Source organism: Pseudophryne corroboree, chromosome 2, assembly GCF_028390025.1.
Source record: "Pseudophryne corroboree isolate aPseCor3 chromosome 2, aPseCor3.hap2, whole genome shotgun sequence".
NCBI lineage: Eukaryota > Metazoa > Chordata > Amphibia > Anura > Myobatrachidae > Pseudophryne > Pseudophryne corroboree.
In genome coordinates, this window is record NC_086445.1 from 637175159 (window position 1) to 637196881 (window position 21723).

The 21723-nt window shown below is 48.1% G+C and overlaps 1 protein-coding gene across 1 annotated transcript in view; it reads right to left on the reverse strand.

The window, feature by feature from the left end:
- RNPEP (arginyl aminopeptidase) overlaps positions 1–21723 on the reverse strand; it is a 148546-nt gene that overhangs the window by 68654 nt on the left and 58169 nt on the right. The window contains exons 5-6 of the mRNA XM_063954935.1: positions 6628–6863; positions 4450–4563 (exon numbers count right to left, since the gene is read on the reverse strand). Coding sequence (XP_063811005.1) covers positions 4450–4563; positions 6628–6863 — 350 coding nt within the window. The remainder of the gene's footprint in view (positions 1–4449; positions 4564–6627; positions 6864–21723) is intronic.

The window sequence follows — 21723 nt, forward strand, 5'->3', positions numbered from 1 at the left end:
ACCAAGATACATATTTTTTCCAAATACGATGGTAATGTTTAGACGTTACTCCTTTCTTAGCCTGCATCAGGGTAGGAATAACCTTGTTCGGAATGCCCTTCCGAGCTAATATCTGGCGTTCAACCTCCATGCCGTCAAACGTAGCCACGGTAAGTCTTGATAGGCGAGCGTCCCCTGCTCTAGCAGGTCCTCCCGAAGAGGAAGAGGCCTCGGATCTTCTAGCAGTAGATCCAGAAGATCCACGTACCAAGCCCGTCTTGGCCAGTCCGGAGCAATGAGGATTGCCAGAACTCTTGTTTTCCTTATGAATTTTAGAACTCTTGGAATGAGTGAAAGTGGAGGAAACACGTACACAGACTGGAACACCCACGGAGTCACTAGGACGTCCACCGCCACGGCTTGCGAGTCCCTCGACCTGGAACAATACTGCCGAAGCTTCTTGTTGAGACGAGAGGCCATCATGTCTATTTGAGGTACATCCCAAAGATCTGTTACCTCCGTGAACACCTCCGGATGGAGACCCCACTCTCCTGGATGGAGATCGTGTCTGCTGAGGAAGTCCGCTTCCCAGTTGTCTACTCCCGGAATGAAGATTGCAGACAGCACCAACACGTGTTTTTCTGGCCAGAGGATGATTCTTTTTACCTCTGACATTGCAGCTCTGCTCTTCGTTCCGCCCTGTCGGTTTATGTAAGCTACTGTCGTTTCATTGTCCGACTGCACTTGAATGGCCCGATCTCGCAGAAGATGGCCACTTGGAGAAGACCGTTGTAGACGGCTCTGGTTCCAGAATGTTTATTGGTAGTCCGGCTTCCAGACTTGACCATCCTCCTTGGAAGGTCTCCTCCTGAGTTACTGCGCCTCAGCCCCGGAGACTTGCATCCGTGGTTAGAAGGATCCAGTCCTGAATCCCGAACCTGCGGCCCTCCAGAAGGTGAGGCAGATGCAACCACCAGAGGAGTGAAATCCTGGCCTTTGGCGTCAGAAGTATTCTCTGGTGCATATGTAGATGGGATCCCGACCACTTGTCCAGGAGATCCAGTTGGAAGGACCGAGCATGAAACCTCCCGTACTGCAGAGCCTTGTAAGAGGCCACCATCTACCCCAGAAGGCGAATGCACTGATGAACCGACACCCGGGCTGGCTTCAGGACATCCCGGACCATTGTTTGTATCACCAACACTTTTTCCTCTGGAAGAAACACCCACTGCACTTCCGTGTTGAGGATCATTCCCAGAAAGGACAACCTCCTGGTTGGTTCCAAATGTGATTTTGGAAGATTCAGGATCCAACAGTGTTCCCTGAGCAGGTGGGTCGTGAGAAGAATGGACTGCAACAGCTTCTCCCTGGTCGATGCTTTATCAGCAGATCGTCCAGATATGGAATAATGTTCACCCCGTGTCTGTAGAGGAGAACCATAATTTCCGCCATCACCTTGGTGAATACCCTCGGTGCTGTGGAGAGGCCGAATGGCAGGGCCTGGAACCGAGTGACAGTCCAACAGTGCGAACCGGAGATAAGCTTGATGCGGCAGCCAAATCGGAATGTGGAGGTACGCATCCTTGATATCCAGGGATACCAGGATTTCCCCCTCCTCCAGACTTGATATCACCGCCCTCAGAGATTCAATTTTGAACTTGAACTCCCTCAGAAAGGGGTTTAGTGATTTTAAGTTCAGAATGGGCCTGACCGAACCATCCAGTTTCGGTACTACGAAAAGGTTCAAATAGTAACCCTTGTTTTGCATCTGTGGAGGAACTGGTACAATAACCTGCGCCTCCACCAACTTCTGAATGGCACCCTGTAGGATAACCCTGTCTGCCAGCAAAGCTAGCAAGCCTGATTTGAAGAACCAGTGAGGAGGGAGATCTTGAAATTCCAGTTGGTATCCCTGGGACACAATATGTTGTACCCAGGGATCCAGGCCGGACGACACCCAAACGTGACTGAAATGTCTGAGTCTCACCCCCACTAGCCCTACCTCCAGGCCGTGCGGTCCACCGTCATGCAGAGGACTTTGGCGTACCTGAATCAGGTTTCTGTTCCTGGGAACCTGCAGCAGCAGGTTTCTTGGATTTTGGTCGACCTCCTCTAAAGAAGGTGTTGGACGGTTTGGCCTTTCTTGCTTTAGTAACCCGAAAGGACTGTGAAGCAGCTGAAGAAAAAGGTCTCTTCGTAGCAGGTGCAGCTGAGGGGAGAAAAGGTGACTTACCCGCTATAGCCGTGGATATCCAGGCATCCAACGCTTCCCATAAGAGAGCCTGACCTGTGTAGGGTAGGGCCTCCACACCTTTTCTGGATTCTCTGTCGGCAGACCACTGGCGCAGCCACAGTCCTCTGCGAGCCGAGACAGACATGGAAGGAATTCCTGCAGCCATTGAACCCATGTCCTTCATGGATTCCACCATAAATCCTGCAGAATCCTGAATGTTACGTAAAAACAAATCAACTTCACTTTTATCCATTGTATTCAAATCCTCAAGTAAAGTGCCTGACCACTTTGCTATAGCTTTGGAAATCCATGCACAGGCAATAGTAGGACGTAGTATCTCCCCTGAAGCCATGTATATTGATATGAGCATAGCATCAACTTTGAGATCAGCCAGCTCCTTTAAGGCGGTAGATCCTGGAACCGGCAAAACAACTTTTTTTGAGAGTATGTATACAGACGCGTCCACTATGGGTGGGTTTTCCCATTTTTTTCTATCCTCCTCCGGAAAGGGGAAAGCAACCACAACCCTTTTAGGGATCTGGAATCTTTTCTCCGGGTTTTCCCACGCTTTTTCAAAGATAGCATTCAATTCTTTGGACGCAGGGAAGGTTAGCGAGGCTTTCTTACTGTCAGAGAAGTAAGCCTCCTCAACCTGCTCAGGTGTTATATCAGTAATATTCAACACATCCCTTATAGCCTCTATCATCAACTGCACCCCTTTAGCAAGCGATGCGGTCCCCCTGAGCACATACCCATCACTGTCTGCCGTAACAGAATCGGTATCCGTGTCATCTTGCATAATCTGGGCAAGAGCACATTTATGGGAACCTACAGAGGGGGGCCCTGAGGTAACAGAACCGGACCAAACTGCCATAGAGTTATGTAAAACCTGAGTTGCAGATTCATTATGTGCAACCCTAGTAGAAATCTCAGCCATCATAGATTTGAAAGAGGAAAACCATTCAGAATCCCTTGCTGGTATCTGTGCTAAAACAGTGCAATCCTGAGATCCTGGAATGAGATCATCCTGAGAGGACAAATCCTCTGCAGCATATGACACAGAGTCCCTAGACATAGCTAAATTTTGAGACTCCACACACACACAGGGGAGATCAGACAGAGTTTCACCCCCAAGGATGGCAAGAGAGACACAGGGATTGGAGCCAACCCACACACAGCGCTTGTAAGATAAAGGACACCCCTTATCAACGCCCACTGTGTACTGTAATAGGGTACACAGACTAATTCACCGCCTCCTCCCTCCCTACTCCAACCCCCTGGTACCGCACAGTATAGCTGGAGTTGCTCGGAGGGACAGCTCTGTCAGCGTCTGTGTACAGGAACTGCAGGCAGGAAAATGGCGCTGAAGGCTGCTGGGTCCGCTCTGAGGAGAAGCTCCGCCCCTTGAAGATGGCGCGTCTTCCCCCCAAAAATCTTTATACTGGCCTGAGGATTCCGTCGCTAGGCGGGGAATTCCGTCCCCTGCGAGCGTCTGTGTACAGAGGATTCTGACGCTAGCCTGGGGATTCAGTCTCCGGTTAGCGTCTGTGACCAGTGTAGGGTATTTAGACACTGGCTCAGGACGCCCCTCAAAGCACCAACACTGTGTGCCGCTGAGCCTTCCCGGAGCGCAGCTGTTCAGAGCTGCGCTTCTACCCTCGTGCCGCCATAATTCGCCTTCGTCTGATCTTCTGGCTCTGTAAGGGGGTGGCGGCATGCTGCGAGACTGAGCAGTCACCTAGGGCGGCTAACGATCATCACCCTCAGGAGCTTAGTGTCCTGTCAGTGGAGATAGTGGCTCAGACCCCGCAGGTCGGACACTACTCCCCTCCTTAGTCCCACGAAGCAGGGAGGCTGTTGCCAGCAGCCTCCCTGTAATATAATAAACTCTAAAAATAAACTTTACTAGGGAAACTCTGGAGAGCTCCCCTAGCTGTGACCGGCTCCTCCGGGCACATTTTCTTAACTGAGTCTGGTAGGAGGGGCATAGAGGGAGGAGCCAGCCCACACTCTCAAACTTTTAAAGTGCCAATGGCTCCTAGTGGACCTGTCTATACCCCATCGTACTAATGTGGATCCCAGCATCCTCTAGGACGCAAGATAAATATAAAAAACAGAGATAATATACATTTTCTTTTCACATGCACTAAACTGTACACAATTTGTATCTGTACTAAACTGAGCTGTAATATGCAAAAAAAGATTTTGGCAGAAGCTGAATAAAATGTTCTACACACCAGGTTCAATATTGACTCGCAGTTTGTTTAAAGGATGAGTCTCTCCCGAGACGTTCATATGCTGTCGAAGTAGGGCTCTTCCAGTGGCTGCTTCTAGACAAGTATACGCAGAGCCTGCAGAGAGAATTAAACACTTAACTCTGTACCAGCTTCAGCAACGACACCCCCCCCCCCCCCACCCAAAAAAAAAAGAAAACCCCCCCAAGCCATTGCATTCATGAACATTCATGAGTTAGCTATTACACCTAGCTCCACCTCACCCCCTTCCACCCTCCCCGTTGGTGTCCCCCAGGGTTCTGTCCTTGGCCCCCTTCTCTTTTCCATATACTGTACACCTCTTCCCTGGGTGCAGTCGTAAGCTCCTTCGGCCTCCAATACCACCTCTATGCGGGTGATATGCAACTATACCTCTCCTCTCCCGTTCTCTCTCCCTCTGTACTCTCTAGAGAAACTATCTGCCTCTCTGCCATCTCCTCCTGGATGTCTGAGCACTCCCTGAAGATCAACTTGGACAAAACTAAACTCATAATCTTTCCCCCACCCAGAGTCTCCCCCCCCCCCCCCCCCCAATATTTCTATCACTGTTGACAACACTATCATCCTCCCCGTTTCCCAACTCCGCTGCCTGGGCGTCACTCTTGACTCCTCTCTCTCCTTCACCCACCACATCCAATCCCTGGCTCAATCCTATCGATTCCAGCTACATAACATCTTTCGCATCAGGCCATTCCTCTCCCAGAGTGCGACTAAACTTATTATCCACTCACTAAGTCATCTCACAGCTTGACTATTGCAACATTTTCCTCACTGGCCTCCCACTCTCCCATCTTGCTCCACTCCGATCTGTTCTCAACTCCGCAGCTAGACTTATCTTTCACTCCCACAGCTCCACATCTGCCACTTCGAAAAAACATCTGTCCTTCGACAAAACCTACACTGGCTCGTATTCGCCCACAGAATCCTCTTCAAACTGCTCACATACAAGGCCCTATCGGATTCCACTGCACCATACATCTCCAACCTCATCTCCCTACATACTCCCGCCTGCCCACTCCGGTCGGCCAGTGACCTTCGCCTCTCGTCTACCTTGGTCACTAAATCCCATAAGTGAATCCAAGAATTTGCCCAAGCTGCCCCTCTCACTGGGACAAGTTCCCTTGCTCTATTAGACTCTCCCCAACCTTGCAAAGATTCAAACAGGCACTGAAAACTCACCTGTTCATCAAAGTGCACCCTTCCGCATAACCTTGTCTTGAAGCTGCTCTCCCATCTTTACGCCTTGGACATCTCTGCCTCGCTTACTTCCTGACACCAGGCCACCTTCTGCTTACTTGTACCTCAGGTCACCTGTCTGTCTCCCTCTCCCCCTGGATTGTAAGCTTCTTGGAGCAGGGCCCTCTTCCCTCCTGTTCTCACAGCCCTCTTCTCTTGCACTTCAGTTACAGCTCTCTCCTACTCAGTGACTGTCTATACCTGCATCTCCTCTTGCTCGTGACTGTTCATCTCTTCCAACGGCTGCCCACCCCCAGTAGTAGGCCGATTACTTCTTTGCTTCCCGACATCTCAGCTGTATTGTGTACTGAGAACTATGAGGCTAATTGTTACCCGTGCTCTGTTTTCAGTTTTCTGTGATGTTAAGTTCTGTATACCCTGTATTGTTCTAATGTGTGTTTATGGACGGCACTGCGAAACAATTGTGGCACCTTATAAATAAATTGTAGTAGTAATAATAATAATACAATGTATGTATACATTATAATACATAGTGCATAGTATATTATATATATATATATATATATATATATATATATATATATATATATATATATATATATATATATATATAGTGCTGCACCCTCTCTACTTCTATTTAGACAATACTGGGGGCACCCATGCCTGTTTTAAAATTTAATTGGGAGTGCCAGCCATCGACCAATGGTATATCTCTCTCTCTTTATATATACACACACACATACATATTATATACATATATATATATATATATATATATATATATATAACAGTATTGTACAGTGGTTTAAGAAGACCCCATTTTAACAAATCATCTAATAGATAGTGGCAAAGACATCACCATGGTCTACAAGACACATTACAAGAAAAAGACAAGAAAATAAAAAAAACAGAGAAGGAAAACAAAACAAAAACACTGATGTTTACCAAATATCTCACTTGAGATCCTCCGCTGGGCATACATAGTAAAACCCTCGTTCAGCCAGAATTCACCCCAATTAGCATTGGTCACCAGGTTTCCAAACCAGCTATGGGATATTTCATGAATAATAACATCAGCCAGAGAACGGTCACCAGCCAGCAGACAGGGGGTGACAAATGTGATGCAGGGGTTCTCCATACCACCAAATGGAAATGATGGGGGCATGAACAAGACATCATATCTAAAATATAAAAGATGTAAAATATAAAAGTCTTACTTTATAATGATCAAATATAGTGTTAGAGGTATTATAAATCTTGACAATTAACAGAATGGAGAAAATAAAAATTAGAAGAATAAAATATACAGAGAAATAAGACATGAAATCTTAAGGTGATGTCAGAGAATAATTTAAATGTTTACTAGATACCTGCTTATGGAAAAAAAAATATAAAAAAAAATATCAAAGATTGCAGATGCAAGATTTTACTATTAAGCTAATATTATATTATATCACTCACTCACTGACTCATCACTAATTCTCTGACTTCCCGATATGTTAAGAAGCTGAAATTTAACATAGGTATTCTTCAGGTGGGAAATAGGAAAATGACGTAATTAGAATTTGAATAACCCTCCCCTAAGGGGATGGCAAGGGGGTTGACATAATGACGTCATTACCGATACGTGGTTTGTGTTGCGTGAACAAAAACTTCCAAACGGACAATCGGATCAAAATATGGATTGCACCTCCAGTATGTAGAATTTAATAAACTACAAAAACGCAAAAGCCCTCACTCACTCACTGACTGACTGACTCATCACTAAGGGGGGCATTTACTAAGCAGTGATAAGAGCAGAGACGTGAGCCAGTGGAGAAGTGGCCCCATCAACCAATCAGCAGCTCTGTATCATTTTATAGTATGCAAATTATAGATGTTACTTCAGTGCTGATTGTTTGCCATGGGCAACTTCTCCACTGGCTCACTTCTCCGCTCTTATCACTGCTTAGTAAATGTCCCCCTAATTCTCTTACTTCCCAATATGTTAGGAAGATGAAATTTAACATAGGTATTCTGCAGGTAGGAACTATGAAAACTAAGTAATTCGAATTTTAATAAACATCCTCTAAGAGGATAAAATAAGAATTTACTCACCGGTAATTCTATTTCTCGTAGTCCGTAGTGGATGCTGGGAACTCCGTAAAGGACCATGGGGAATAGACGGGCTCCGCAGGAGACTGGGCACTCTAAGAAAGAATTAGGACTACTGGTGTGCACTGGCTCCTCCCTCTATGCCCCTCCTCCAGACCTCAGTTAGGGAAACTGTGCCCGGAAGAGCTGACACAATAAGGAAAGGATTTGGAATCCCGGGTAAAACTCATACCAGCCACACCAATCACACCGTACAACTCGTGATACTATACCCAGTTACCAGTATGAATAACAACAGTAAATTCTTATTTTCTCTGACGTCCTAGTGGATGCTGGGAACTCCGTAAGGACCATGGGGATTATACCAAAGCTCCCAAACGGGCGGGAGAGTGCGGATGACTCTGCAGCACCGAATGAGCAAACTCAAGGTCCTCCTCAGCCAGGGTATCAAACTTGTAGAATTTTGCAAACGTGTTTGATCCCGACCAGGTAGCAGCTCGGCAAAGTTGTAAAGCCGAGACCCCTCGGGCAGCCGCCCAAGAAGAGCCCACCTTCCTCGTGGAATGGGCTTTGACTGATTTAGGATGCGGCAGTCCAGCCGCAGAATGTGCAAGTTGAATCGTGGAGCAGATCCAGCGAGCAATAGTCCGCTTAGAAGCAGGAGCACCCAACTTGTTGGGTGCATGCAGGATAAACAGCGAGTCAGTCTTTCTGACTCTAGCCGTCCTGGAAACATAGATTTTCAGGGCCCGGACTACGTCCAGCAACTTGGAAGCCTCCAAGTCCCAAGTAGCCGCAGAAACCTCAATAGGTTGGTTCAAATGAAACGCTGATACCACCTTAGGGAGGAATTGGGGACACATCCTCAATTCTGCTCTGTCCATATGGAAGATCAGATAGGGGCTTTTACAGGACAAAGCCGCCAATTCTGACACCCGCCTAGCCGAAGCCAAGGCCAAAAGCATGACCACTTTCCACGTGAGATATTTTAATTCCACGGTCTGAAGTGGCTCAAACCAATGTGATTTTAGGAAATCCAACACAACGTTGAGATCCCAAGGTGCCACTGGGGGCACAAAATGGGCCTGAATATGCAGCACTCCCTTAACAAACGTCTGAACTTCAGGCAATGAAGCCAGTTCTTTTTGAAAGAAAATAGACAGGGCTGAAATCTGGACTTTAATGGATCCCAATTATAGGCCCATAGTCACCCCTGACTGTAGGAAGTGCAGAAATCGACCCAGCTGAAATTCTTCTGTGGGGGCCTTCATAGCCTCATACCAAGCAACATATTTTCGCCATATGCAGTGATAATGCTTTGCTGTCACATCTTTCCTAGCTTTTATCAGCGTAGGAATGACTTCAACCGGAATGCCCTTTTCCATCAGGATCCGGCGTTCAACCGCCATGCCATCAAACGCAGCCGCGGTAAGTCTTGGAACAGACAGGGCCCCTGCTGTAGCAGGTCCAGTCTGAGAGGCAGAGGCCAAGGGTCCTCTGAGGTCATTTCTTGTAGTTCCGGGTACCAAGTCCTTCTTGGCCAATCCGGAACGATGAGTATAGTGCTTACTCCTCTCTTTCTTATTATCCCCAGCACCTTTGGTATGAGAGGAAGAGGAGGGAACACATAAACCGACCGGTACACCCACGGTGTCACTAGAGCGTCCACAGCTATCGCCTGAGGGTCCCTTGACCAGGCGCAATATCTTTTTAGCTTTTTGTTTAGGCGGGACGCCATCATGTCCACCTGTGGCCTTTCCCAACGGTTTACAATCAGTTGGAAGACTTCTGGATGAAGTCCCCACTCTCCCGGGTGGAGGTCGTGCCTGCTGAGGAAGTCTGCTTCCCAGTTGTCCACTCCCGGAATGAACACTGCTAACAGTGCTATCACGTGATTTTCCGCCCATCGGAGAATCCTTGTGGCTTCTGCCATCGCCATCCTGCTTCTTGTGCCGCCCTGTCGGTTTACATGAGCGACCGCCGTGGTGTTGTCTGACTGGATCAGCACCGGCTGGTGTTGAAGCAGGGGTCTTGCCTGACTTAGGGCATTGTAAATGGCCCTTAGTTCCAGAATATTTATGTGTAGGGAAGTCTCCTGACTTGTCCATAGTCCTTGGAAGTTTCATCCCTGTGTGACTGCCCCCCAACCTCGAAGGCTGGCATCCGTGGTCACCAGGACCCAGTCCTGTATGCCGAATCTGCGGCCCTCTAGAAGATGAGCACTCTGCAGCCACCACAACAGCGACACCCTGGTCCTTGGAGACAGGGTTATCAGCCGATGCATCAGAAGATGCGATCAGGACCACTTGTCCAACAGATCCCACTGAAAGATCCTTGCATGGAACCTTCCGAAAGGAATTGCTTCGTAAGAAGCCACCATCTTTCCCAGGACTCGCGTGCAATGGTGCACCGACACCTGTTTTGGTTTTAGGAGGTCTCTGACTAGAGATGACAACTCCTTGGCCTTCTCCTCCGGGAGAAACACTTTTTTCTGTTCAGTGTCCAGAACCATCCCCAGGAACAGTAGACGCGTTGTAGGAACCAGCTGCGACTTTGGAAAATTCAGGATCCAGCCGTGCTGTTGTAGCACTTCCCGAGCAAGTGCTACTCCGAACAACAACTGTTCCCTGGACCTCGCCTTTATAAGGAGATCGTCCAAGTACGGGATAATTAAAACTCCCTTTTTTCGAAGGAGTATCATCATTTCGGCCATTACCTTGGTAAATACCCTCGGTGCCGTGGACAGACCAAACGGCAACGTCTGAAATTGGTAATGACAGTCCTGTACCACAAATCTGAGGTACTCCTGGTGAGGAGGGTAAATGGGGACATGCAGGTAAGCATCCAGGCTTGCAATCACCGCCCTGAGTGATTCCATCTTGAACTTGAACCTTCTTATATAAGTGTTCAAGGATTTTAAATTTAAAATGGGTCTCACCGAACCGTCCGGTTTCGGTACCACAAACATTGTGGAATAGTAACCCCGTCCTTGTTGAAGGAGGGGTACCTTGATTATCACCTGCTGAGAATACAGCTTGTGAATCGCCTCCAGCAATGCTTCCCTGTCCGGGGGAGCTGTCGGCAAGGCAGATTTGAGGAAACGGCGAGGGGGAGACGTCTCGAATTCCAGCTTGTACCCCTGAGATACTACTTGTAGAATCCAGGGATCCACCCGTGAGCGAGCCCACTGGTCGCTGAAGTTCTTGAGACGGGCCCCCACCGTACCTGGCTCCGCCTGTGGAGCCCCAGCGTCATGCGGTGGACTTAGAGGAAGCGGGGGAGGACTTTTGTTCCTGGGAACTGGCTGTATGTTGCAACTTTTTCCCTCTACCTCTGCCTCTGGGCAGAAAGGACGCGCCTCTAACCCGCTTGCCTTTCTGGGGCCGAAAGGACTGTACCTGATAATACGGTGCTTTCTTTGGCTGTGAGGGAACATGGGGTAAAAATGCTGACTTCCCAGCTGTCGCTGTGGAAACGAGGTCCGAGAGACCATCCCCAAACAACTCCTCACCCTTGTAAGGCAAAACTTCCATGTGCCTTTTAGAATCTGCATCTCCTGTCCACTGCCGAGTCCACAATCCTCTCCTGGCAGAAATGGACATTGCGTTTATTTTAGATGCCAGCCGGCAAATATCCCTCTGTGCATCTCTCATGTATAAGACAGCGTCTTTAATATGCTCTACGGTTAGCAATATAGTGTCCCTATCTAGGGTATCAATGTTTTCCGACAGGGAATCTGACCACGCAGCTGCAGCACTGCACATCCATGCTGAAGCAATAGCCGGTCTCAGTATAATTCCTGAGTGTGTATATACAGACTTCAGGATAGCCTCCTGCTTTCTATCCGCAGGTTCCTTTAGGGCGGCCGTGTCTGGAGACGGTAGTGCCACCTTTTTAGACAGACGTGTGAGCGCTTTATCCACCCTAGGGGATGTCTCCCAACGTGACCTGTCCTCTGGCGGGAAAGGGTACGCCAACTTTTTTGAAATTACCAGTTTCTTATCGGGGGAAGCCCACGCTTCTTCACACACTTCATTTAATTCATCAGATGGGATAAACACCACTGGAAGCTTTTTCTCCCCAAACATAATACCCTTTTTTGTGGTACCTGGGGTAATATCAGAAATGTGCAACACATTTTTCATTGCCGTAATCATATAACGAATGGCTCTATTGGAATGTACACTAGTCTCATCGTCGTCGACACTGGAGTCAGTATCCGTGTCGACATCTGTTTCTGCCATCTGAGGTAGTGGGCGTTTTAGAGCCCCTGATGGCTTTTGAGACGCCTGGGCAGGCACGGGCTGAGAAGCCGGCTGTCCCACATCTGCTATGTCGTCAAACCTTTTATGTAAGGAGTTGACACTGTCGCGTAATTCCTTCCACATGTCCATCCATTCAGGTGTCTACCCCGCAAGGGGTGACATCACATTTATCGGCACCTGCTCCGCCTCCACATAAGCCTCCTCATCATACATGTCGACACAGCCGTACCGACACACCGCACACACACAGGGAATGCTCTGACTGAGGACAGGACCCCACAAAGTCCTTTGGGGAGACAGAGAGAGAGTATGCCAGCACACACCAGAGCGCTATATAATACAGGGATACCCACTACACACAGTGATCTTTCCCCTATAGCTGCTATAATACACAATTTGCGCCTAAATTTAGTGCCCCCCCTCTCTTTTTTACCCTATTGAGCCTGGAAACTGCAGGGGAGAGCCTGGGGAGCGTCCTTCCAGCGGAGCTGTGAGAGGAAATGGCGCCAGTGTGCTGAGGGAGATAGCCCCGCCCCCTTCACGGCGGACTTCTCCCACTTTTTTCAGGATATATTTAACAGGGGATTTTACACATATATAGTCTTCCTGACTATATTATGTGTTTTTTTGCCAAGTTAAGGTATTTATATTGCAGCCCAGGGCGCCCCCCCCCCCCCCCCCAGCGCCCTGCACCCATCAGTGACCGGAGTGTGAGGTGTGCATGGGGAGCAATGGCGCACAGCTGCAGTGCTGTGCACTACCTTAATGAAGACCGGAGTCTTCAGCCGCCGATTTTCTGGACGTTCTTCTTGCTTCTAGCTCTGCAAGGGGGACGGCGGCGCGGCTCCGGGACCGGACGACCGAGGCTGGGCCTGTGTTCGATCCCTCTGGAGCTAATGGTGTCCAGTAGCCTAAGAAGCCCAAGCTAGCTGCAAGCAGGTATGTTCGCTTCTTCTCCCCTCAGTCCCTCGAAGCAGTGAGTCTGTTGCCAGCAGATCTCACTGAAAATAAAAAACCTAAATATACTTTCTTTCTAAGAGCTCAGGAGAGCCCCTAGTGTGCAACCAGCTCGGCAGGGCACAAAATTTTAACTGAGGTCTGGAGGAGGGGCATAGAGGGAGGAGCCAGTGCACACCAGTAGTCTAAAGCTTTCTTAGTTGTGCCAGTCTCCTGCGGAGCTGCTATTACCCATGGTCCTTACTGAGTTCCCAGCATCCACTAGGACGTCAGAGAAAAATATTGTGAATATAAATGGCAAGTTTCGTTTTTTGTGTAAAGTAGGAATTGCCTCAAGTCTCTAATCGCTATTATTCATATTTTGCAAGGTAGATATAGCATTGCCCATAGTTTATCCCTACTCAGTTTAGCAGTGACGTGCAGTGAGGTAAATGGCTGAGGAGGCATTGGCTAGTACCAGAGCCAGATTTACATAATATACGAACCCAAGGGTTCATGTGTGCATTATACACAGGTGCAGCATGATATACTTCTGGAAATGAGGTGAGTTTTGATCAGAGATATGCAGAAAAGATAGGCAGGGGAGGCACTGCCCCACCTGTCAGACTTTTTAGTCCATAGTTTTGACTATAAAAATTCTAAAAGGAAGATATTTGTAATATACTGTATTCTTTGTATTTTTCATATACATTTTATAGTCAAAACTGTGGCTTATACGTTAAGCACTATTTATCCATTTTAATTACATCTCATTTTGTATCACTTCCTTTATAGCTTCGGCTTCCTAACACTAATTTATTAACATAGTTTTTTTCACTAGTATGCTGCACTGGGCTTTCTGGCTTATGCTGATTTTTGGGGTGCCCCACCCTGCACCTAGATATAGCACTAGGGACCCCAAATATACAGAGAGGCCTTGATGCGGCTTTGGGGCTTATTCATACATTTGCGCAAATATATGTAACTGAGATCTCTGAATTCCAATATTGTGTGGGATTTAAATCTGGTTACCGTTATCATTCAGGGTGCTGGGGGGAACAAAATGCATTTTTTCCTTGCTTAGAAATACCCCTCCCTTTCAAGCACCTGAATGATATCACTAAGCTAATTGCGCATCTGCCACTATATATGTCTGTTGTGAGAGGCAGAGAGGTTCCTGCATTAGGAGGAGGTGCAGGCCATGAAATGTCATATGGAACATTATGGGGCTGCTCCAAGGTAGGTAGCTCTTAGCTTAGATATATTTAAGTAAAGAGCCATTATCATGTGGCTCCTTGCTGGTTAATCATAGACCCAGATTGGGGTAATGGAGGTGTGGGGTGTGGTGCCTCTGGACTGGCTGAGCTGGAAGGCTTTAGTATGGCATACCTTTCCATTCTATTAACACTTATCACTTACTAATTTCTTGAAAACTCTTTCTCCATTTTAATTACATCTCATTTTTGTATCACTTCCTTTATAGCTTCGGCTTCCTAACACTAATTTATTAACAGTTTTTTCACTGGTATGCTGCACTGGGATTTCTGGCTTATGCCGATTTTTCGGGGTGCCACACCCTGCACCTAGATATAGCGCTAGGGACCCCAAATATACAGAGAGGCCTTGACGCGGCTTTGGGGCTTATTCATACATTTGCGCAAATATATGTAACTGAGATCTCTGAATTCCAATGTTGTGTGGGATTTAAATCTGGTTACAGTTATCATTCAGGATGCTGGGGGAAACAAAGGGGGTAGTTCTGAGTTGATCGCAGCAGGATTTTTGTTAGCAGTTGGGCAAAACCATGGGGGTCATTCCGAGTTGTTCGCTCGGTAAAAATCTTCGCATCGCAGCGATTTTCCGCATGCGCAATGTCCGCACTGCGACAAGTAAATTTGCTATGCACTTAGGAATTTTACTCACGGCATTTTCATCGTTCTGGCGATCGTAATGTGATTGACAGGAAATGGGTGTTACTGGGCGGAAACAGGCCGTTTTATGGGCGTGTGGGAAAAAACGCTACCGTTTCCGGAAAAAACGCAGGAGTGGCTGGAGAAACGGGGGAGTGTCTGGGCGAACGCTGGGTGTGTTTGTGACGTCAAACCAGGAACGACAAGCAGTGAAATGATCGCAGATGCCGAGTAAGTCTGAAGCTACTCAGAAACTGCTACGAGGTGTGTAATCGCAATATTGCGAATACATCGTTCGCAATTTTAAGATGCTAAGATTCACTCCCAGTAGGCGGCGGCTTAGCATGAGCAAATCTGCTAAAATTCACTTGCGAGCGAACAACTCGGAATGACCCCCATGTGCACTGCAGGGGAGGCAGATATAACATGGGCAGAGAGAGTTAGATTTGGGTGTGGTGTGTTCAATCTGCAATCTAAATTGCAGTGTAAAAATAAAGCAGCCAGTATTTATCCTGCACAGAAACAATATAACCAACCCAAATCTAACTCTCTCTGCAAATGTTATATCTGCCCCCCCTGCAGTGCACATGGTTTTGCCCAACTGCTAAAAAAAATTCCTGCTGCGATCAACTTGGAATTACCCCCAAAATGCTTTTTCTTGCTTAAACGTTAGTATGACCGGAAAGGCCCTGCCTCACCTCACCGCATGTCACTGCTGTTTAGACAGTCAGAAGTGTTATAGTTTCCAAGTGAGGAAATACATAGTGTCCCTTAAGCAGCATATGTGGTGTGTCCTAATTGCTGGCCTTGAATGAGTTGTACAGTAGAAAGCTCAAATGGAAGGGTATATGCAGTAGAATGGGTCCTAGAATATTTCACATTTGGATGGGACAAATGTTATAATCTTCATCCCATACCAATTGTGTGTGCCTGCTTTAACACAAATTAAAACCAGCAATCCATTAGCCAATTTTGACATTCTACATAGTGGATCAATAAACAGTCTGCCTACCTATACACATACCTAATTTAAACAAAAAACAGCCTTTCAGTGGATTCGCTAAAGCACGACTGACTAATGTTGCCACGGGTGTGGTTCGTTTTATCGACAGTATCTAGGTCGACAATGTTTAGGTCGACCACTATAGGTCGACAGTCACTAGGTCGACATGGATGGAAGGTCGACAGGGTTTCTAGGTCGACATGTGCTAGGTCGACAGGTCTAAAGGTCGACATGAGGAATTTTTTTTTGTGTGTGTGTGGTTTTCTTCGTAGAGTGACCGGGATCCCAAATTAGTGCACCGCGTCCCCTCGCATGGCTCGTTTCGCTCACCATGCTTCGGGCATGGTGCCTTCGCTCCGCTACCGATTCGCTCGGCACACTTTACCGTTGCAATCGTAGTCCACGTGGATCGTTAAGTATGTAAAAAATCCAAAAAAAAAAGTGAAAAACTCATGTCGACCTTTAGACCTGTCGACCTAGCACATGTCGACCTAGAAACCCTGCCGACCTTCCATCCATGTCGACCTAAACATTGTCGACCTAGACACTGTCGATCTTCAGACCGGATCCCTGTTGCCACTTGTCTATGAACGCACCAATAATACAACCTCCCATTCACCTTTCACACAGATAAGCCTTCAATAGGTTGCACTTTATCACAAGTGTGTCTGTGTGGGTTAGGCACAATCCCATGATGCCAATGAGCCTCTTAGAGGCTACATATTCATCATTGTCTGAGCAATAAGTTTCTGTACCTCAGTACTTTTTACAACCGTTATTTCCTGGCTTACTTCTTACATGTCCAATTACTACTTTGGTGTTATTACATTGGGCACTTCCTCACTTCCATTCCTACTATCCGCTGGGTTTACACAAAGCTCTATTCTCTGCACTCTGCTTTGCGTTCTGTACATCTCATCTCCTCGGAATCCAATTCACTTATTCAGTCTCCAGCACTACCTCTACATCCAAATTTACCTCTCCCCTTCTGTACACTCTTGGGCAGGGGTGGGGAACCTTTTTTCTACCGAGGGCCATTTGGATATTTATAAAATCCTTCGGGGGCCATACAAAAATTCTCAACTTAAAAAATGACCCTGCCCCCCAGTAGGTCTGCCCCTTAGAGGTACTGTGTGTGCGCGCCAAAAAATGGGTATGGCCAGTTAAAATGGGACGTGATACACATATGCCCCCAATAGTGCGGTGCCAGATCCACAATTGCCCCCACACTGCCAGGTATACAGATGCCCCCACAGTGCCAGGTATACAAATGCCCCTCACAGTGCCAGGTATACAGATGTCCCCACAGTGCCAGGTATACAGATGTCCCCACAGTGCCAGGTATACAAATGCCCCTCACAATGCCAGGTATACAGATGCCACCCACAGTGCCAGGTATACAGATGCCCTGCCCTGCCCCCCCCCCCCCCCCGTGCTGCTTACCGTGCTGCTGTCGGCGGGACACGGAGGAGAGCGCGGCTATGTTGGGCGGCGGCGGCATGTAGGACTTGAAACCAGCCGCCGGTTCGAGAGCCAATCAGAGCTCGCGGACCGGCAGCCGCGGCTTCTGATTGGCTCACGAACCGGCGGCTAGTTTCAAGTCATACACACCGCCGCTCCCACCCGACAGCCGTGCCCTCCTCCCTGTTCTGACAGCTGAGACACACTGCCGCCGGACTGAGCGGCAGCGTGTCTCACTGACACAAGCTGGTGGGCCAGACCAAACGGCTTCGGAGGTTCCCCACCCCTGCTCTTGGGTAATCAACTGTGTCTCTGGTATCTCCACATTGATGACTCGGTGCTATCTAAAGCTTAATATGCCCAAAACAGAACTTCCAATCTTCCTACCTCCTCCCCTCAAATCTCCCTCACTGTCATACACCACAATTTCCTCAGCCTGGCGACAGACCTCTGCCTTAGACCTCACCTCCATTTTCTCCTAGTCCCGTCAACTCCATCTTAGTAATATTACTATAATGTGCCTTTGTCTTATGAAAGATGGTACAAAAACGCTCGTCATCTCATGCTTTGACTACTGAAATCTCCTGCTATCTGCTAATCCCTCGACTGTCTATCCCCACTTTTATCTATTTAAAATGTCAGAGCAAGACTAATATTATTCCCTCACTGGTCTACCACTTCCAAAATCCAGTTCAATTTACTCACCCTCAACCAACACACCTTCATACATATCATAAAACGACTCTACCTACGGCACAAGTATATTTTCCATAATGACAGACAATGACTCTTGTAGTGAGATCAGGGTCCCAGACATACTGAAAATGAAGCATAAGCCTGTCTGGCATAGCCTCACACCAGTAACTGTGTACTCTGAGTAGTCCGATGTATTTCATGTGTCGAATTTAAACTTGTATGTCACCAGGTGTACTGTGCACGTATTGGCGCCTAAAAAAATAAATAAGAATTTACTCACCGGTAATTCTATTTCTCGTAGTCCGTAGTGGATGCTGGGACTCCGTAAGGACCATGGGGAATAGCGGCTCCGCAGGAAACTGGGCACAACTAAAAGAAAGCTTTAGACTACTGGTGTGCACTGGCTCCTCCCACTATGACCCTCCTCCAGACTTCAGTTAGGATACTGTGCCCGGAAGAGCTGACACAATAAGGAAGGATTTTGAATCCCGGGTAAGACTCATACCAGCCACACCAATCACACCGTATAACTCGTGATACAATACCCAGTTAACAGTATGATAACAACGGAGCCTCTCAACAGATGGCTCAACAATAACCCTTTAGTTAAACAATAACTATATACAAGTATTGCAGACAATCCGCACTTGGGATGGGCGCCCAGCATCCACTACGGACTACGAGAAATAGAATTACCGGTGAGTAAATTCTTATTTTCTCTGACGTCCTAAGTGGATGCTGGGACTCCGTAAGGACCATGGGGATTATACCAAAGCTCCCAAACGGGCGGGAGAGTGCGGATGACTCTGCAGCACCGAATGGGCAAACTCTAGGTCCTCCTCAGCCAGGGTGTCAAACTTGTAGAATTTAGCAAATGTGTTTGACCCCGACCAAGTAGCTGCTCGGCAAAGTTGTAGAGCCGAGACCCCTCGGGCAGCCGCCCAAGAAGAGCCCACCTTCCTCGTGGAATGGGCTTTCACTGATTTAGGATGCGGCAGTCCAGCCGCAGAATGTGCAAGCTGAATCGTACTACAGATCCAGCGAGCAATAGTCTGCTTTGAAGCAGGTGCACCCAACTTGTTGGCCGCATACAGGATAAATAGGGAGTCAGTCTTTCTGACTCCAGCTGTCCTGGAAACATAAATTTTCAGGGCCCTGACTACGTCCAACAACTTAGAAGCCTCCAAGTCTTTAGTAGCCGCAGGCACCACGATAGGTTGGTTCAGATGAAAGGCTGATACCACCTTAGGGAGAAATTGGGGACGAGTCCTCAATTCTGCCCTATCCATATGGAAAATCAGATAAGGGCTTTTACATGACAAAGCCGCCAATTCTGATACACGCCTGGCCGAAGCCAAGGCCAACAACATGACCACTTTCCACGTGAGATACTTCAATTCCACCGTTTTAAGTGGCTCAAACCAATGTGACTTTAGGAAATCCAACACCACGTTGAGATCCCAAGGTGCCACTGGAGGCACAAAAGGGGGCTGAATATGTAGCACTCCCTTAACAAAAGTTTGAACTTCAGGTAGTGAAGCCAGTTCTCTCTGGAAAAAAATCGATAGAGCCGAAATCTGGACCTTAATGGAACCCAATTTTAGGCCCATAGTCACCCCTGACTGTAGGAAGTGCAGGAAACGGCCCAGCTGAAATTCTTCCGTTGGGGCCTTCCTGGCCTCACACCACGCAACATATTTTCGCCATATGCGGTGATAATGGTTTGCGGTTACTTCTTTCCTAGCTTTAATCAGCGTAGGAATGACTTCCTCCGGAATGCCCTTTTCCTTCAGGATCCGGTGTTCATCCGTCATGCCGTCAAACGCAGCCGCGGTAAGTCTTGGAACAGACAGGGCCCCTGCTGCAGCAGGTCCTGTCTGAGCGGCAGAGGCCATGGGTCCTCTGAGATCATTTCTTGAAGTTCCGGGTACCAAGCTCTTCTTGGCCAATCCGGAACAATGAGTATAGTTCTTACTCCTCTTCTCCTTATTATCCTCAGTACCTTTGGTATGAGAGGAAGAGGAGGGAACACATAAACCGACCGGTACACCCACGGTGTCACTAGAGCGTCCACAGCTATCGCCTGCGGGTCTCTTGACCTGGCGCAATATCTTTTTAGCTTTTTGTTTAGGCGGGACGCCATCATGTCCACCTGTGGCCTTTCCCAACGGTTTACAATCAGTTGGAAGACTTCTGGATGAAGTCCCCACTCTCCCGGGTGGAGGTCGTGCCTGCTGAGGAAGTCTGCTTCCCAGTTGTCCACTCCCGGAATGAACACTGCTGACAGTGCTAACACGTGATTTTCCGCCCATCGGAGAATCCTTGTGGCTTCTGCCATCGCCGTCCTGCTTCTCGTGCCGCCCTGTCGGTTTATATGGGCGACCGCCGTGATGTTGTCTGACTGGATCAGTACCGGCTGGTTTTGAAGCAGGGGTTTTGCCTGACTTAGGGCATTGTAAATGGCCCTCAGCTCCAGAATATTTATGTGCAGGGAAATCTCCTGACTTGACCATAGTCCTTGGAAGTTTCTTCCCTGTGTGACTGCCCCCCAGCCTCGAAGGCTGGCATCCGTGGTCACCAGGACCCAGTCCTGTATGCCGAATCTGCGGCCCTCTCGAAGATGAGCACTCTGCAGCCACCACAGCAGAGACACCCTGGTCCTTGAAGACAGGGTTATCAGCCGATGCATCTGAAGATGCGATCCGGACCACTTGTGCAACAGGTCCCACTGAAAGGTTCTTGCATGGAACCTGCCGAATGGAATTGCTTCATAGGAAGCTACCATCTTTCCCAGGATCCGCGTGCAGTGATGCACCGACACCTGTTTTGGTTTTAGGAGGCCTCTGACTAGAGATGACAGCTCCTTGGCCTTCTCCTCCGGGAGAAACACTTTTTTCTGTTCTGTGTCCAGAACCATCCCCAGGAACAGTAGACGTGTCGTAGGGACCAGCTGTGACTTTGGAATATTTAGAATCCAGCCGTGCTGTTGTAGCACCTCCCGAGATAGTGCTACCCCGACCAACAACTGCTCCCTGGACCTCGCCTTTATCAGGAGATCGTCCAAGTACGGGATAATTAAAACTCCCTTCTTTCGAAGGAGTATCATCATTTCGGCCATTACCTTGGTAAAGACCCTCGGAGCCGTGGATAGACCGAACGGTAACGTCTGGAATTGGTAATGACAATCCTGTACCACAAATCTGAGGTACTCCTGGTGAGGATGGTAAATGGGGACATGCAGGTAAGCATCCTTGATGTCCAGTGATACCATGTAATCCCCCTCGTCCAGGCTTGCAATAACCGCCCTGAGCGATTCCATCTTGAACTTGAATTTTTTTATATACGTGTTCAAGGATTTCAAATTTAAAATGGGTCTCACCGAACCGTCCGGTTTCGGTACCACAAACATTGTGGAATAGTAACCCCGTCCTTGTTGAAGTAGGGGCACCTTTACTATCACCTGCTAGGAATACAGCTTGTGAATTGCCTCTAACACTGCCTCCCTGCCTGAGGGAGTTGTTGGCAAGGCAGATTTGAGGAAACGGCGGGGGGGAGACGTCTCGAATTCCAGCTTGTACCCCTGAGATACTACTTGATAGATCCAGGGATCCACCCGTGAGCGAGCCCACTGATCGCTGAAATTTTTGAGACGGGCCTCCACCGTACCTGGCTCCGC